The sequence below is a fragment of the Maniola hyperantus genome, chromosome 4 (genome assembly GCF_902806685.2).
Source record: "Maniola hyperantus chromosome 4, iAphHyp1.2, whole genome shotgun sequence".
NCBI lineage: Eukaryota > Metazoa > Arthropoda > Insecta > Lepidoptera > Nymphalidae > Maniola > Maniola hyperantus.
Genome location: NC_048539.1, coordinates 8,396,777 through 8,415,966, shown reverse-complemented (window position 1 = coordinate 8,415,966; position 19,190 = coordinate 8,396,777). Strand labels below are relative to the sequence as shown.

The 19,190-nt window shown below is 37.5% G+C and overlaps 1 protein-coding gene across 2 annotated transcripts; it reads left to right on the top strand.

The window, feature by feature from the left end:
• The first annotated feature begins 1,116 nt into the window (after window positions 1-1,116).
• Window positions 1,117-17,336, top strand: g (adaptor-related protein complex 3, delta 1 subunit-like garnet). 2 transcript variants are annotated; one of them, XM_069498267.1, is made up of 19 exons: window positions 1,117-1,367; window positions 1,455-1,550; window positions 2,074-2,343; window positions 3,889-4,018; window positions 5,560-5,699; window positions 6,321-6,394; window positions 8,423-8,571; window positions 9,519-9,664; window positions 9,993-10,194; window positions 10,484-10,655; window positions 11,210-11,381; window positions 11,619-11,812; window positions 11,931-12,086; window positions 12,679-12,826; window positions 13,389-13,518; window positions 14,105-14,227; window positions 14,843-14,969; window positions 15,842-16,221; window positions 16,990-17,336. In XM_069498267.1, the coding sequence occupies exons 1-19, from the start codon at window positions 1,272-1,274 to the stop codon at window positions 17,058-17,060; spliced, it is 2,976 nt and encodes a 991-aa protein (XP_069354368.1). In that variant the 5' UTR covers window positions 1,117-1,271; the 3' UTR covers window positions 17,061-17,336. The 2 variants fall into 2 exon arrangements, with proteins under 2 accessions (XP_069354368.1, XP_034841147.1); XM_034985256.2 differs by lacking the exon at window positions 6,321-6,394 and adding an exon at window positions 7,392-7,465 and having other exon boundaries at window positions 1,118-1,367.
• The last annotated feature ends 1,854 nt before the right edge of the window (window positions 17,337-19,190 follow it).

The window sequence follows — 19,190 nt, the reverse complement described above, 5'->3', positions numbered from 1 at the left end:
GTGTTATTTTAACATCTAAAGTACAACGAGCGAACCTGCGAGCCAACATATTACATCGGACCGCAATAGCTCTCCTTTCTCTCTCCATGTCATAGTCGTCCTTCAAATCCTCAGTTACAATATGACCAAGGTATTTGAAGTGCGACACCCTCCGAAGTTCTACCCCCTCCAGCGTCACTGGCGGTACATGAGCTGGTTTCTGTGACCCTACTCTAAATACCAGGAGCTCGCTCTTCTTACACTTCGTAATAAACAGAGATGCAGCTAACCTGTTTTTTGTCCCTTATCGTGTAACTGGTTTTTTTCAAGAATACATACAAGTAGTTGCAAAACAAACTTTGAGAACTCGTGGCGTAATTGTATTTCTCATGAGTTATTTCCTTTTTTTCATATAATTAACGTTTAATACAAATATTGTTGATCGGTTAATACAAATATTGAGTACTAAACAATGGTAATAATTGTCGTGGTATTCATCGTTACGTCGTGCTATCGCTATCTCATACGCGGTTACACAGTACTATTAATTTATTATTACAGTTTATTTACAAGAAAAACAAGAACCTACTTACGCTGGAATAGCAAATGGCGGATTGTCCCGAAACCCTGTTTTATTGTTATATTGAAATGTAGTGTTGTCTCATATTATACACTTATGAAAATTTCGATAAGCTTGAGCTAGTTTTCGATCCACTATTGTCTATAGGACATTAGGACAACTCTTTGTATCTCTATGGAATATTCAAACAGGAACAAAGGGGACGGGGATCTTGATGGCAAAGAACTTGCATGTACCTACTTATTATTCTGAGCATGTACTACTACGTAGTACACTTGACGGCAACGTTAGTTCCAATCAGTTATCACTAAATTCAATGTACTCTGTGGTTCCAATTTTCTTCACGCGCCAAGATAGCCTTGTCGTACTGTAGGTGCCTGTTCTATTAAACACAGATTAAACATCTATGACCTACGTCATGCACCTACGTAAATAATGATAATATAAACGATTGTGACCGATCATTTTCATGCATAATCGATTCCGGACATCAATAATTTTTAGTTAGATTTTCTGGACAGAAGCTGGCAACATTATAGCCAACATTGCATTGGTGCTCTTCTTTTGACATCTGACATAAAACAAAACCATAAAAACCTTGAAATAATATCATTCAAAGATTTCTTCAGTCCTCACAAATCACTAATTTTTGTGTTTTAATTTTACTTACCTAAGATAGTTAAGTTATGAATAGTAAAGAAAAATCTTCAACATGGCTTTAAAAAAGGTTAAAGGTAACTTCGAAAGGATGTTTGACAAAAATCTCACGGACCTAGTTCGTGGGATCCGAAATAACAAAGATAATGAGGTATGTATTCGTAAATAATGTAAAAGATTATCGAAAAGACTTAAAATGGAGAAACACAGGAATTTGATGTGTCTGATATTCTTCTAGGCAAAGTATATAGCGCAATGCATGGAAGAAATAAAGATAGAATTGCGACAAGACAATATCGGAGTGAAAGCGAATGCGGTCGCAAAACTAACATATGTAAGTAAACGATTAAAATAAACATTATCATTTATTGATAACTATCCACAGGGGGTAGCTGCAACGACAATTTAACGGTTCAGTTTCCATGAGTTCAGAATTTGCTTTGACTGAGTAAAAATTAAAATTATCTATGTTATCACATCCCACTTCACACTAATATTATAAAGGCGAAAGTTTGTGTGTATGTATGTGTGGTTTTTACTCTTTCAAAACTACTGGACGGATTTGGCTGGAATTCGGAATGTTCATCGGAATGTTCGAAATCTCACATTTATACCCTGGGTTAACTTTGGAGCTACCTTTTATCCCGAAAAATCAGTTTCCACAGGATTTTGAAAAACCTAAATCCACGTGGACGAAGTCGCAGGTATCAGCTACTTCATAATAATTTTAATAGTTGTTATATACATACTACTACTGTGTTACCAACAGATTTTCTTGAAATTAATTCGAGATACAACTTAATTAATTAAAAATAAAACAAACTTTACTATTTAACTAACTTAAATGCATTTTTCAGCTACAAATGTTAGGGTATGATATATCATGGGCAATTTTTAATATAATAGAAGTGATGAGTTCTAATAAATTCACTTACAAACGCATTGGATACTTAGCTGCTAGTCAGTCGTTTCATGCAGATTCTGATTTGCTAATGCTTACAACAAATATGATAAGAAAAGATTTGAATGCTCAAAACCAATATGAAGCAGGCCTGGCCCTTAGTGGACTGAGTTGTTTTATATCACACGACCTGGCGAGAGATTTAGCTAATGATATCATGACACTGGTAAGTAAATGTTATTTATTTATTCTTACTTCTAGGTTACAAAATGACTTTTCACCCACCATTTTAACTCTATGGGTCAACTGCCATGTCAAAAGTACAGTCCACTTTTAAAATAACGACTCAAATCGTACTTTTGATATGAAATTTGACACATAAATTTAAAACAGCGCATCATTTTTTAGGCATTATATAGATGCAGTTGTGTAAAAAGCCTTAGATGACAATGAAGAGCTGTGTCTGAACTGCTAGCTACTTACTTTCCCACAGCATAAGAAGGATTGACTATGTAAACCAATATTGTGGTGCTTGCAAAGATTTTGGGATTTTGAAAGATTTCTTTGAAGATTACATTGTTATTCTATTACATTATTAATTTTACTGGCTTTGGAATTGAGCTAACAGAATTTTTTCTGAAATATCTAACCTAATTTAAGTTACCTATTTTTATGCTGTTAAGTTATTAATTTACTTTGCTATAGATTGCAAAAAACTATATAAGTAAATGTTCGTTTAGCGTAAACACTGAACAAGCTTAGAAATTTAAAGGCCAGAAAGAAAAGAAATTTAAGAGTCAGATCATTAGATAAAGCTCATTTCACTGCTTTTGAATCTATATTAATCTAAAATCAGCTTAAAAATGGATTTACTGTAAGCATGGCCGAACCCACACCCCACCTAACGCACTATCCTTTGTACCACCAAACAGATTGATAAATCCCAATGTGCACAGGTACAGGTCAGAAATTTCCTGACACCAAATATTTACGCCACTAATTTCAAATACCATAAAAAAATCAGCTTAGTCAGAATTCGATATTTTACCATTTACTTTACAAGTTTATGCAGTTTAAAAAATTTTAGTGGTGCATCCTAAAATATTCAGGAAATACAGTAAAAATAGCAATAATTGTTCAAAATATAACATATTTGTTATTTGTAGTGTAAGTACACTATGTGTTCACACGTTTATTCTTACCTATTTTAAAAATAAAATAAACTTTAGTTGCCTACATTGTTGATTAAAGATGAAAAAATATCTGATTGCACATTTAAAACAATAAAAACTTTATTACTATTTGTCCTTAATTTTTTTTTAATTCTGAATTTTTTGGGATCTTTTAATCACTATCATGATCCATAATAACCTAATTACACTTCTCTCTATTTTAACTTAGTACATAATATTCTTACGTTTCTATTATCCTTAAAAAGAATTCTCGCGGCTGTGGAAAAAGGCACCGCGAGGACGCTTTGGAAAATACCCACATCTAATAAATTAAGGCAAAACCGAGTCATCATTGCGGCTCACATTTCTTCACTCCGCACACACTCCACCAATATCTTCTATTAAACCACAAGTTGAACAATTATTTATGGTAATTTAAAAAGTAATGAAGCAAAGGTGGAAAAGTGTCCTCCACACTTTAAGAAGTAATTGATTTGCAGCTATCAAAGTCCAGTGCTATAGGTTTTTACTTTTATTATTATTGTATTTTTTTGGTTATATTTATGATTGGTAATTTTTGTATAATATCCAATTTGCAGATGAGCTCAACTAAACCATACCTTAGAATGAAAGCTGTATTAATGATGTACAAGGTATTTTTAAGATATCCTGAAGCACTTCGACCAGCCTTTCCTAAGCTAAAAGAAAAGCTGGAAGACCCAGATCCTGGTGAGAACTATAATTTTCTAGAAGTTGTGTAGTGTATCCAAGCCTTTATAAAGTTTCACAAACTATAAAGATGTCTTGTTTTACTTTGTAATTATAAAAAAGGAGCTTGATTACGGTAAAATAACAGCTATAGTGTGACTGACGATCGTAATCTCACCCATGATTGGCGGATACTCTCTTGCTATTGGATAAATGCATTAATGAAGCAAAAATACTATAAATTCTGCCAATCACAGCAATTTAGATTGTAGCTATGATTGATGCAGCTTTTACATAAGACCTGCAGAATCTATGTATATATAGCATTTTGGAGACACCCATTCCATTTTATAATATTATTTAGAATGAAAGTATGGATTACCATACTTCCATTCTTATCTCTATATATAAAAATGAATCGCTAAATGTGTTGCTGATCGCAAATCTCGAGAACAGCTGAACCGATTTCGCTAATTCTTTTTTTATAATATTCCTTGAAGTACGAGGATGGTTCTTACGGAGAGGAAAATTTAAAAAATTGCCTGGAAAAGAATCGGCTGTTAGGCGGTACGAAGTTCGCCAGGTCAGCTAGTTTTAAATATATAAAAGGAAAAGGTGACTGACTGACTGATCTATCAACACTCAGCTCAAACTACTGGACGGATTGGGTTGAAACTTATCATGCAGATAGCTGTTATGACGTAGGCATCCGCTAAGAAAGGATTTTGGAAAATTCAACCCCTAAGGAGTTAAAATAGTGGTTCGAAATTTGTATAGTCCACGCGGACTAAGTCGTGGGCATATTTGAAAAGAGCAACCGCCGAGTTTCTTGCTGGTTCTTCTCGGTAGGAAATTCATTCCGAACCAGTGGTAGATGAATCTGACTATTCGAAAGTACTTGTAAAAGTTTATTTGAATAAAAAAGATTTTTATTTTATTTATTTTATAAGCTAGTAAATAAATAAGCCTTTATTCAGACATATGTATCTCTTTTACAAATATGTTGGTTACTAATAGTAGGTAGGTACAAGATTACAAAATTAAAATTACAAGATTATATTATTTTGTAAATATTTCTAATCCACTTATTTCTAAAGCTTAATAATATTTATTACATACTAGCTGATACCCACGACTTCCGTCCGCGTGGATTTTCATTTTTCAAAATCCAGCGGGAACTCTTTGATTTTCCGGGATAAAAAGTAGCCTGTGTTACAGGGTATATCTGTCTATCTATCTCCATTCCAAATTTCATCCAAACCCGTTCAGCCGTTTTTGCGTGATTGAGTAACAAACATCCAAACATCCACACTTTCTCATTTATAATATTAATTAGGATTTATTTATTCTTGTACTGCCTCCATAACTCGTCTGTTTGCCGTTTTCTTGGCAAAGGCCTCCTCGAATTGCCTCTATGAATTTCTGTCGCCAGTACTGGACCATGTAGCGCCTGCTTATTGCTTATTGCTTGCGTCATAAATTTGTCAAATTTATACCATGTAGCGATATTTAATTAGTCAAATGAATTATTTCTACTACAACAAACATTTGTATTACAACAGGTGTACAATCAGCAGCAGTGAATGTAGTGTGCGAGCTGGCCAGAAAAAATCCCAAGAACTATCTTTCATTGGCCCCAGTGTTTTTCAAACTAATGACCACTTCAACTAACAATTGGATGTTAATCAAGATTATCAAATTGGTGAGTTATATCTATTGTTAACTGATTTGCCCCAGCTTCACACCTATGGCCTTGAGTATTTAAACTAAGTAAACTGTAAGTTTTAAAGCTTTTCTTCTTCCAAAAAGACTTCCAAAAAGGAGGTGGTAATCCTAAACCATCAAAATATGAGGTGAACTTACTTCATACTATGATAGTGAGATATATATATATATATATATATATATATATACACACATATATATATGATTGTGATGATGATATAATAATTATGTATTTACGCTGTTGATTACTTTCAAATAAACAAAAAAAAAATTTAAAAAAAAGATATAACATTAGGTTATACATATTAGGTTATAGCCTGTATCCATACATCAGGCATGTGCAGTTTTTACTGTTTAGTCAGAGATAAAAGGTTACACGTGTTAACCCGCTTATTAATATTACACTAGACTTATTAGACTATCACAGAAAAACTACGAAACTGATTAATTTGAAATTTTTTGGCTATAAAATGTTAGTAATTAATATGTATTAATAAATATTAATGAGTAAAAAAGTGTTTAAACTGTGATTAAAGGAGCACTTGTTAAAATATGATCATTCATAAAATGGCCTATAATTATTGTTGATTCTCCACAGTTTGGTTTAATGACTCAATATGAACCCGATATTGGAAGGAAAATTACTCAAAGCCTGATAGACCTAATTTGCAGGTACCCTTAGTATGAGAATGAGAATCAGTTAGCAGCTAGATTCATTTACCACACCTCACTTCAGCTGTACTGAAATATCACATTAACAGACAGGCTTATGAGGTGGGCATACTTGTAACACTCCATGCCATGCCACATATCGACTGTGATCTGGCAACCGGTACTATCTCACTTTTAACAATTTTACGGATGAAGGAAAATACTTGTTTCATTCCTTCAGTTAAATAGTGATTGTATACGCCTGCCAGTGTAGGTAAAATCTTGCTAGTGTACATGTTTTTCAAATGATTCCAAGCTAGAGAACTGTGTTGAACTGACACTGCGAAGTAGGAAATGAAAGAACATGTTTCCAGTTTCCAGTTGATAGGTTGAATTAATTCAAATCATAGTATTTTCTATGACTAGAACACCCGAAGTGATGTGTTGGATAGATGTTTGTGTTTTTGTCATCGAAAATATTACGTTTTAAATTGACTCGAAAACTTGGCCCGAGAAGCGTTGGCGTGGCAAACTGTGGGATGGAATGGCGTATTTCAAGTGTCCTTCTGGCATATTCATATGTTGCAACCGCTGCCATTCTCGCTCGCAACATGGTACCAGTCCAATTTAGTGTGAAGAAGCTTTCTGATCCAGTCAATATTCATGCACATTGTTATTTTTCATCATAAAAACAAATGAATCGGACATGTTGAATGTTGCGGAAGTCATTGAGGTTGCAAATATGCAAATACCCTGCTCAATTATTCACTATACACAATTTACACAAAATTGGCATGTCACACATTAATTTTATTTTATTTTTGCTGCTGCTGACAAATTATTTATCAGTTGAACAAAATTTACACAAGAATTAGGATGGTACATTGATAATCATGTACATAATATGTTTGTCAGATAAGAAACATTTTAGAGAATGTTTTAAGCTAAATGATTACAAATCATTAATAGCTGCTCCCGCATAAGCTAGTTTTATGTAGTATCATTGTATTTGTTCCAGTTTGGTGCCTTAACCCCATTAGAGCCCCGACTTGGCAAGAAACTGATAGAACCATTAACTAATTTAATACATAGGTGAGTCAGACGCAGTGGCCTTTATTCCAAACTGCCTACTTACTAATTAGTGTGTAATTTATTGGACTCTATGGGGTAAAGGGAAAGTAGCGCTAACAAGCCAATGCGAAAACATATCGAGAAAAAATATAAAATCTAGTGATATTTATAACCAAATAACTATTTATGTAGTACATATTACATATTATAAAATAATAGTGCTTTGTCAGCTTCTTTAACCGATTTGTAAGTAACGCTTAGTTTGGTTTTGTGTATCATAGTTAGTAGGATTATAGATAAGTAATCTAATTAAAATCACGACCTTTATGTACCTAAACATTTAACGCTTTTTATAGCACTAATACTCACTAATAATAATTTAATTCTTAGAATATATATCTGTTTTTGATATCACTTAAAAATACACGTTTTCATTTTCACAATATTTTTGCACAATTTAATGAGTGATAAGCAAACCTAAATCCTTATTGTTTGTTTTAAAAATACTTTATCATCAAGTACCTGTTGAAGACCGTATAAAATGTTTGTGATGTTTTGAATCCGTGCCTCGTCCGCACCTCGTACATGGCACGGCTAGTGCCCGCCACGTGTTGGCAATAAATCATCCCTAACTAGTGTATATTAAGAAACGAATCATGCGACGATCAGCTATTATCTTTAAGTCAGCTAAGGAAATATGTATTTCTTTGACTGACTTAAGGCAATTGAGGTCCAATTTACTTTAGGTAACGCTGGAGTATTTCAACGCTCGAATTCAATTAATGTTGGTGAAATATAAAATCTTAAACTAACACTGGAATTCATAGTCAAGATAGGGGCTTCTTTAGAGGGCGATCCAAACAACATGTGTCAATTGTATGACACATTTCCTCTGAATCGTCCTCTTAAGAAGCCCCTATCTTGACTATGAATTCTGGTGTAAGCCTACTGTTGTCCATGTGGTTGTGTGCGTGACAGCACGTCGGCAATGTCGCTGCTGTACGAGTGCATCAACACTGTGATCGCGGTGCTGATCAGCATCAGCAGCGGCATGCCAGGCCACGCGTCATCCGTGCAGCTGTGCGTGCAGAAACTAAGAATACTCATCGAGGATAGCGATCAGAATCGTGAGTTTATTTATCCAGATACAGAGATCTATATCACGGAACACTACCGTTACCCACACACAAATCGCTTGCGGACAGGCCGGTGTTCCAGTAGTAGTAATCTATGTATATAAAATTCAAAGTCCTGACTGACTGACTTATAATATATCAACACGCAGCCTAAACCGCTGGTCCTAGACACATGAATTTCTAAGGGTGTGTTTTTTGTAAAGAATCCTGAGAAAGGATTTTCGAACTTTCACCTATAAGTGGGTTAAATGGGGGTTTGAAATTTATGTAGTCCACGCGGACGAAGTCGCGAGTATAAGCTAGTAGCTAATTAAATTCGTTCGCTTGTATGGAGAGTCGGAGGTGTGTCTGTCTATATTATGTACTACGCACTAGATAAGCATTGCCAATGTAACTTAATTTATTATTACTTTGTAACTACAATTTTGGTACATGAAAAATAAAAATAAATAAATAAAATAGATTTCGCGAACTGAACACTTATTCTGTTTCACTAAACTGTACATCAGTCTGTACACCTTGTTTAGTTTGGCTTTGATATTCGCGAGGTGCTTGTGTGTGATAATAATAGTAAATCGTCCCTTTGGCGTAGTGATTGGTACTGATTCTTTAACACAACTAAATTGTATTCGCATCATTCAGTATTGGCATCCTCTTCTTACTAATGTAATATGAAAAGGACAGATGATACAGTTTGACAGCTTTAAATTTAATTTAGAGCAGTCAAACCTCGGACTTTAGCGGCCAGTCGCAAGCCTACTGTTTAAATTTGTAGCGTGCACTAAAATTTAGTGTCTTTGAATGTAAATTAAGGTTCCATCCTTGTTTAGCAATATTAAAAGAAAAAGATGCAGATACTCTGAATCTAGTGAAAGACAACAGATTCGGTGCCAATTGTCAAATTTTTGGTGTAGACAAAATATTTTTAATTTCGACAGTGAAGTACCTGGGTTTGTTGGCGATGTCGCGCATACTGAAATCGCACCCGAAGTCAGTGCAGGCTCACAAAGACTTGGTGCTGGCGTGTCTCGACGACAAGGACGAGTCGATCAGACTGAGGGCGTTAGGCCTGTTGTATGGAATGGTATGTTTTTTTTAATAATAGAGAGTTTAAATGTACAGCCATTACAAAGTAAAAAAAGTGCCTCAGTTTTGAAGAAGTATAATAAGAATAAGAATCGTTCCATGTATCATTAAAATGTGAATGAAGTGAAACTTCTTTCGGTTACATTCATAATATTATGCTTGAGTGCTTGTACTGCATTGTTTTGTTGTTTGAGTGCTTGTATTGTTGTTTATGTTAAATTTGAGGTCAGTTCAGATCAGCCTTGTGAGACGTGCGTTTTGTAATTAGACGCGGATGGAACGCATCCCGCAAGACCCGACAGGCATAAATTTTTTGATTTTTGTAGGTATCAAAGAAGAATTTGATGGAGATTGTCAAGAAACTGATGGTGCACATGGAGCGCGCGGAGGGCACGCTGTATCGTGACGAACTGCTCACGCGCATGATCGAGATCTGCGCGCAGAACAACTACCAGCATGTGGTCGACTTCGAGTGGTACATCACCGTGCTCGCCGAGCTCACCGAGATGGAGACCAGCGCCAAACACGGTACAGTGCGAATGGAGAAGTAAGATCCCCTGGATTAGAACTCAAATCGAAACACCACAACAGGCCGAAAAAAAATTATCCCAGTAGCATAAAGGCAAGACTAGCTATGATAGGCCTTCTTCAGTGATGGTTCAGTATTTCTATGGTGTGTAGAGCGTCATTTTGTATGTAGGCCTTAAAGGACTTGCGTCCAATGCCGTAAATAAATAAAGATTTATTGATAACATAAATCCAGGGAATCATTACAGAGTTGTATGTAGAGGTGATATTAACCGGTGGCTGCCCGCAGGGTGCATGATCGCGGCGCAGCTGACGGAGGTGGGCGCGCGCGTGGCGGAGACGCGCGCGTTCGCTGCGCGCGAGTGCGCGGCGCTGTGTGCGCGCGGAGCGGCCGAGGCGCCGCGCGCCGCTAGCCGCGAGGTGCTCTACGCCGCCGCTTACGTGCTCAGCGAGTATTGCACGTAAGTTATTAATTGCTGTCTAGCTCTCCATAATAATTTAAAATACGCGATCGCTCAATAAAATACGGTGCAGTCGCACAATACCAATCAAATGTTTGAACTTTGGTGAAATGTAGTGCCATTTTATAGCCGATCCGATTGTCGCTAGTGAAGAAGCGTGATATACGAGACGCTGCTCGCCGCTTTTCTTGAGTGCGGCTGCGGGCGGGCCAATAAGCGTGCATGTCTCGGAAAAGCTAGGGGTTCTCAATTCAATGCCTATTTTTTAATGGTTGTATAGTACACGACAGGTCGACATGGCAATCGGGGAGGGACGCCCTGCACACCAGCACAGTCCCTGCTCTTACCCAGACCCCATCTGACGCAGACTATAGGTACATCGATTTGTCCGAGATTGTGGACCGATTTGCGTATTTGTTACACTGATAGATTTTAGAAAACGATTTTTCTGTGTTTTCTGAGGGTCGCCAACTGAGTTAAAAAAGTAGGTAGCATTTTGCATTCGAGGTAATGTTAAAGTGGCATTTGTTAGCTGGAAGTATGTTTGTATGTAGGGAAGAGGACGTGATGCGCGAGGCGCTGTCGCCACTGGCGCTGTGCGCGGGCGCGGCGGCGGGCGGCGCGCCTATGCGCGCGCGTGCCGTGTGCGCGCACGCCGCGCTCAAGCTGGCCGCTAAGCTGCTGCTGCTGTACGAGCAGCGCGGCGACCTGCCCGCCGCACTTGCCGTACGTATCTGTTGGATATTTACCCGATCGCTGCGCGAGATCTATTACAGACTATTTTATTTTCTTTTGAATACCAACAGCTTAAATTGATCTTAATAATCTTAAAATTAGGTAACTGGAGCTAATAATTTCACAGTTAGATCTACTATTTATTTCTATCTACTCTTTATTTAAAAAGAATATCGAAATATCAAGTAAAAAAAAAAAACTTTAAATTAATTGTTTTTCTAAATACAGGTACTACGCGAAACTCTAGCGGGGATGCGACCGTTGCTGTGCAGTGAAGACATGGAAGTACAAGAGCGAGCGCACAACGCCACCGCTCTGTTGTCGCTCATACTGCGGAGGCTCAACCCCACGGACCCTGCCTTGACGGACTCCGTCCCTGTGCAGAATGACGTCATCGGCACCCTTGTAGAACACGAGCAAAGGTAAGACATGGTCCTGAAGCAAGCTCATAGTCCGCAACTGCTTGTTACTATAGGTACCTACTAAATTGTTTAGCTGATTTTTTTAGTAGTAATATAATAATTTATTTTATAATTTTAGCAATGGCCTAGACAAGGACAGCACAGAGGAAATGAATGGCGAGGAGGTGAACCACAGTTTTAGTGGAGGATTGATTGAGGAGCTTGCCAGCCTGTTCGAAGGTGAACTCAAACCAGTAGCGCCAAAAGCGCAGAAGAAAGTACCAATGCCGCCCGAGTATGTCCTTTTGTTCAAAACATACAAATCTTTGCAGATGGTGTAAGCCTTACAGTGTAGTTCTTGCAGTTCCCTTACACTATGGGAATCGATATTGAAAGAAAAATCGGTCCACAGTGCCAGCTAGACATGTAGAGGTGAAGAGAACTGTGAGAGTGAGGGAATAGAGAGTGCTCAACTAGTGGTTACATCTCGAAGTTTGTGTATGTCTATGTAAATGTAAATGTTTTTCACATGTTGTAACTTGAAAGACAATGGCACTGATTCTGAGTGCAACTAAGTTTTAGAGTATTTGCAACTTTTTTTTACCCATGTAATAAGAAAAGGACAGGCAAACCTATTTTAATTTAGACCTGTCAAACTTTGTGACCGTATATATAGTTTAAATTTGTAGAGGGCACTAAAATTTAGAGTCTATAAATTTAAAATTCATTTTGCGTCCTAAAAAGAATAGGTACCAAAAAGAAAAAGATGCAGATGCTCTAAGTATAGTTTAGATAAAAACAAAAATTAGTGTGGGTAAAAATACAATACTTGAACGATACTACTCTTCAGGATATTTTATTGTATAGGTGTAATGAACGTTTTACAGCCTCGACTTGAACCAGTGGCTCTCCCATGACGTGTGCTCGTCGGACAGCTCCAGCTCCGAGGGCGAGGACGACGCCGCGGCGCTGTTCACCGCGCCGCAGGCCGACGTCAAGCCCGTCCAGCAGTTCACTCCTGAGGAGCTAGCGATGGTATGCTTTACACTAAACGTATCATCATCAGCGTCCTAGGACATCATCAACATTATCATCAAAACTACTATCTTGGTATCCTGAATAAAGTAAGCGTTACTTCACGCAAAAAAAAAACAACGACTCACTTTTTATCAGAATTCATTTTTTTAATCTGCCTAACAAGTATTCGAAACGCACGAAACTGTAGCCGCCATGATAACTTCCGACTGGGACGTCATTTAGGTTGCGAAAATGTACTCTTCAAGTAAATGCCGTTGTTTACCAATCCGTGTGATGTCATGGCAGCTCAAACCTAAACAAAATGGCGGCTAGCGTTTTATCGAAGTTTGAAATACATTTTTATTGCACTTAGCAATCAAATAAATTTTTTGAGATTTTTTTGGTTTATTATCACCTGAGAATCAAATTAAGACACTTTTCAAGGGTAAAAAGGGTATAACACCCTATTAGCTACATAACTTGTTGTTCCTTGTATATCGTAGACTGCCGCAAAGTAACGCCTGCTTTTATCTAACAGTTCATAGTTATCATAATAGCTGTTAACGCTTCATGTCGGCAGATGCGCGAGGCTCGCCGACAGGAGCAGGCCAACAATCCCCACTACCTGAAGGACGACTCGCCGCGCTCCTACCAGCAGGACGACGTGCCCGTCGCTGAGATCGCGCTCGAAGTGCCGCTGCTGGTGCAGAGTGAGTGCACTTCCGCTTCTAGCTCGATACATCATCATGATCCTCAACTGATAGACATAATTCTCTTGACATAATTCTCTTGTAGGGAGTTCAACATGCTGCGGTCTAGTGCCGCAGCTCCTTGAGACTCGTTTGATGCCGTCTGTCCACCTATTGCAGGGTCTGCTAATACTTGTTTTCCAGTACAGGGTCACCATTTTAGTACCTTGGGCCACTGTTTATCTGTTTTAAATTATGTGCCCGGCCATGCATTTAAGATTCGCAATCCGTTGAGCTGTGTCGGGTTCTCATGGATCTCTTCATTCCTGATTTGATCACGTAAAGGAACTTCAAGCGTAGCTCTTTCCATCACTTACTTCATACGTTTGAAATTGTCGTCACAGTGTCCGCCACTGCGCTTGAGAGCAGGGTTCTGATATCAGGGGCGCATGCTCCTACAGTGATCGCAAAACAAGTAGACCAATCTGAAGTCGCACCGTGGCGGTGTGCGCAGCTCCTAGACTACAGGTTAAATACACAAGCCCGGTTGAGATCTGTTTTATGTGCAGTAATGTGAAATATTGTAAAAATAAACTTTTTGTTACAGCCAAGAGATCTGATAAGTACTTAAGTATAAGAGAAAACTCTAAAAAGGGTAAAAAGGAAAAGCGGCCGACAAAGAAACGGAAGAACAAAGTAGAAAGACATTCCACAGACTCTGAAAGTGATGGTAAGCAAAATTCTTACTTTATAAAACAAAATAAATATAAAGAATAGAAATCATTAAACAAACTTTCTTTTTAATGCACTCTACTAGATGATGCCCGCGACTTCGTCCGCGTGGAATTAGGTTTTTTAAAAATCGAGTGGGAACTCTTTAATTTTCCGGGATCAAAGTAGCGTATGTCACTCTTCAGGTCTTTATCTATACCCATGCAAAAAATCACGTCAATCCGTTGCACCGTTGCGACGTGATTGAAGGACAAACCAATAAACCAACAAACAAACACACTTTCGCATTTATAATAAGGGTACTGATTATTTCAACTTTAAAAGTTTGGTAATAACTTTTAATAACGGTGAAATTAGGCTCACTGTACGAGTAAATAATTTGAAACATACCAGTGTATCCTTGCATCGTTTTCGTATGTATAGTACGCTACAGGTCGAGATGGCAATCGGGTATGACGCCCCGCACACCCGCACGTCACCCGCGCTATCCCGCACTGGCTTAGCGCGGCGGCAGTGTGAATGTGCGGGGCGTCCCCACCTAGCCATCTCGGCCTGTCGCGTACAACGTATAGTTTAGGTGACAGTAATAAGATTGTGGTGTTTGTGACGGCAGAAGGTACACGCACGGAGCGGCCGGCGGTGACGGAGGGCGGCGAGCTGCCCGACGGCGCCGCGCTCTCGGACGACGAGCCGCCGCCGCGCGATGACCCGCACCGTGCGCTGGATCTCGACCTCGACGTGTGAGTATCCGCATGCGATACATCAGTGCGCGCTTTCCGCCTCTGAGCCGCCTCTGCGCGACGACCCGCACCAAGCTCTCATATTTTTTTTAGTAAAAAGCATTTGATATATCAATAATATTTTGTTATATCCTACGCCTTTTACTAATGGTAGGAGATCCGGTATTAGAAATATCTACCCTCATCTGTGATTTAATCGTGATAGAGAATATATTAGTTTAGATAATGAATAGATTAATATCGAACGAATAGAATGAATAAGTTGCCTAGCTAAATCACGTCCCGATAATGTTAAACAATAAAAATAAATGTTTTCGATCAAGTTCCCTGATTTTATCAAATGAAAGATTATTTTATTGCCAATCCAACCGTGACCGTATTAGGTTGCGTTATCAAAAAGTTTTTTTTAAAATCCATGGTTGCCTAGATTGAAGATGTAAATTTTACTGTTTTTGCTTTTCTGATAAGGCAAACTTAGATAGTTGGATTGGGAATAAAATAAGCTTTTTTGATGTAGAAGACTGTTTCTATCTGGCAACCCCAGTTGCGCATAGGGGAAAGTCGGCAACTTTTACTTTTAAACTCCTTGAGGTATATTCTCTCAGCTGATTCTCGACTTTCATAAATAACTAATCAGGGAAGTTGATTGAAAACATCTACACTTTTTTTTACTGTTTAAAATCATAGGCACGTGATTTAGCTAGGCAACCTATTCGCGATGTATCAATCTATACATTATCTAGCATATATTCTCTATCATGATTAAATAACACATGAGGTTAGATATTTCTAATAACGGATCTTAAACCATAAGAAATTATGGAATTTGAGATTTCAACAATTTAATTGACAAAATATTATTTGTTTTTTAGGCCATTGCGTGAAGAAGAGCTGCTAACGTCGAGAATACAGCAATATCCTTTGCCAGAATCTGGTTTATTGATTAAGAAAAAAGAATCTTCTAAGCAAAATAAGTCTACAGAAAAAAGGCCCTCTGAAAAAAGCGGTCATAAAAAGAAAGCCAAGAGTTCCAAACGCAGTAAAGCTGTAGATTTAATGCTATCAGAGTTGGTAGATAATGATTTAGGGGACAATTTGTTGATAGAAACTGAGGAAAAGAGTTATTCTAAGAGTACCGCCAAGGAAGATGCACCTGAAAGTCAACGGGAGAAACTTAAGACTGAAAAACACAAAAAGTCGAAGAAGGATACCAAGGATAAGGGTTCAAAGAAAAAGAAAACTTCGAAAAAAGGTGCGTGCAGCGTGCAGTACATTATTATGTGTTTCAGAGTATTTTCTAACACATCCAATGACACCAAAACTTACAATAGTGGTTTGGTGTCATTGGATGTGTTAGAAAATTTCGCAATCACGCAACTTTCGAAACAGGTGAACGAAATCTCTGCTTTTCTTTTTTGAAAATTAATTTTAAGAATAAGCGAGCAGCAAGTTGAGTTCAAAACTAGAAACGATTTGGGTTAGTTTTGTTGCTGGACTATGAGAGAGTGGTGCGAGTGTGACGGACTCGCACCGGTCGCCGAGTATCCCATACTAATATTATAAATGTGAAAGTGCGTCTGTCTGTCTGCTAACTTTTCACGGCCCAATAGTTTAACCGATTTTGGTGAAATTTGGTACAAAATTAGCTTACATCCTGGGGGAAGGACAAGCTACTTTTTACCCCGGAAAACAAAAAGTTCTATATCTAATAAATTGCGCGCGGGTTTTGACACCCAAGAGAGCATCGCTAAGCGAGTTTTTTTCTTTGATACCTCTTGTGTCGCTACAACTACCTACTGGAAAAGACTTATCGCCAGCATTGTGCACAGCTATCAACTATTATTACTATATTTATCTCTTCTCTTAGTGACACACCGATTGTACGTTACTTGAGCGAGACAATAGTCGATAGTTCGTCCCTTTTCTCGGTAGCGGCGGGAACTGGGACAAGTGCCTAAAGCATTCTAAATATTTCTATTAGTTTGAATAAAGTCGAAGATGTATTTTTTTCTTTTCACAGATAAACATGAAACGAAACTCGGATATGAAGAAGCATTAGGTATTTCCACGCCAAGCAAAGAAGTTATATAGTGTACGGCACGGTACCGAAGTTTTAACGATCTACGGAAACCTTATCTCACGCTCTCAGTGCAATTGTTTGTTTGAACAATTAGTTATAATAGTTAGTCATATATGAAATATATTACAGACTATGTTTTCATTCATGTCTAAGTGAAACATGTCCATTTATATATTAAATAATATAAACGTATATTTCTATCGTAGATTAATAAATATATATAATCATGTACAGTTTTATTGAAAGTTTTAATTTTAAGAATAATTAAATAAAACGCTATTCATCTACACGATTTATATCTATTTTACTCGATTTCATTTAAATTACAATAAAAAATAAATAAAATAACTCAAAAGTAAAAAAAAAGTGCTTACAAATTTTTTCAAGAGTACCAAACTTACTACTATGCATTTCAAATAAGAAGACCATTGGCATATCACTCCGTAACACGACCAGCAACAAATATTTTTGTTTGTTATATTTGACTGTTCAAAACGAGCTATTAACTTGGACAATAATATTAAAAGCTAGAATTTGAGTACAAGTTTGATAAATTATAATGCAGTTGGTCTTGTCCTTTGAAACGCACACTTTGAATTACTATGTATTTTGCTAGCGTTTATTTTCTTCGCAGCAACAACCGTCACCTCCACCTGGACCGCCACCTTTGCTATAAGTGATCCCAACCTGAAAATTTAAAATTTATTTATAAAGTGCACAATAAATGCATTGTTTTTTATTTTATTCAAAACTAGGTGATACATGCGACTTCATCTGCAGGCATTAAGGTTTTTAAAGAATCCTGTGGAAACTATTTACCAAGACGAAAAGTATCCCTTGGCTCCAGGATGCGCGCTGACCGAGTCGAAAGTCAAGATCGGTTGGCTAAGCAATTATTATTACAGTGCGACAAGGCTATCTTAGCCCGTGGCGAAAATCGGAACTAACGTTGCCGTCATCCCCTTTGTTCTTGTTTGAATATTCCGAATATTCTAAGCCTTTTTTTTTTTAATGGCGCGCGGCTGCACCAAACGGGCGCAATTTACTTCGCCAATGTCGTGTGGAATTGAAGAGTAATTCTAAGCCTTTGTTCTCCAACAGCGCCCCCCTGTCAATGTCATTCAAGTGCCAAGAGAGACTTGTAGTACTAGCCTTGAAAAGGTAAACCGTTTCCAAAGCTTTTATACAATTCTTGTTAAAACATGACTTATGACCCTTTCAGTAGGCAGTTTAGGATTTCAGTCGGCTCCTTAACCGCTGAGCTATTGAAGCTTCTTTAGATTCATTAAACATTTATTTTAAACCAGATGATCCCCGTAACAACGTCCACGTGTATTTAAATTTTTAAAATCTCGGGAACTTCGATCGATCCGATTCCGAGTTGCAAGATATCTCTGTACCAAATAGATGAAGCCCACGCTTTCATCCCTGCGGATTTAGGTTTCTATAAAATAATCCCGTGGGAGCTTTTTAAATTTCCGGGACTCAAAACAGCATAATGACCGTCCTCAGGATGCTCAGGCAAGTACTACAGAACGTAATCTAAATATAAAATCATATCAAAATATCTTAAGGAAAAGGGGACTGATCGACTCATCTAATCTATCATCGCATAGCTCAACAAACTATTGAACGGATCGGGCTGAAATTGGCATGCAGATAACAGAGCCAATGACATAGACATCCACTTTTGATATCATATCTCATCAACTTAGGTTTGAGTGAATGTTGTCTATGGTCAATTGGTTCATTCAGATTCATACGCAAATAATATTAAACTCTATTTCTATCATGATAAACCTTATAATTGCCTGAATAGAGCTGAAAGGCGACCGCATCTGCGTAAAAAAATGGGTCAGATCCGACCCAAATCACCGAGACGGGCTCCGGTCGGAGATGATACAAATCAATTAATAAGCTAACGAATTTTGAAAATTTAACTCAGGATGTAAAATAGATAGGGGTTTGTGTAGTCCACGCAGACTAAGTAGCGGCTATAAGCTAGTAATTTAATATAAACAAATCGTGAAGAAAGAATTGTGAACTACTGATAATATAATAAAGTATACCAAAACTATTAATTATTTTTGTGCTTTAGGATTGATTATAATATGAATGGTTTATTAATGAAGAAAACTACA

Coding starts and splice junctions, on each gene's coding strand:
- g (XM_069498267.1), top strand. CDS start 1,272: ATGGCTTTAAAAAAGGTTAAAGGTAACTTCGAAAGGATGTTTGACAAA. Junction 9,665..9,992: donor TAGGCCTGTTGTATGGAATG/GTATGTTTTTTT, acceptor TGATTTTTGTAG/GTATCAAAGAAGAATTTGAT. Junction 10,656..11,209: donor GTGCTCAGCGAGTATTGCAC/GTAAGTTATTAA, acceptor GTTTGTATGTAG/GGAAGAGGACGTGATGCGCG.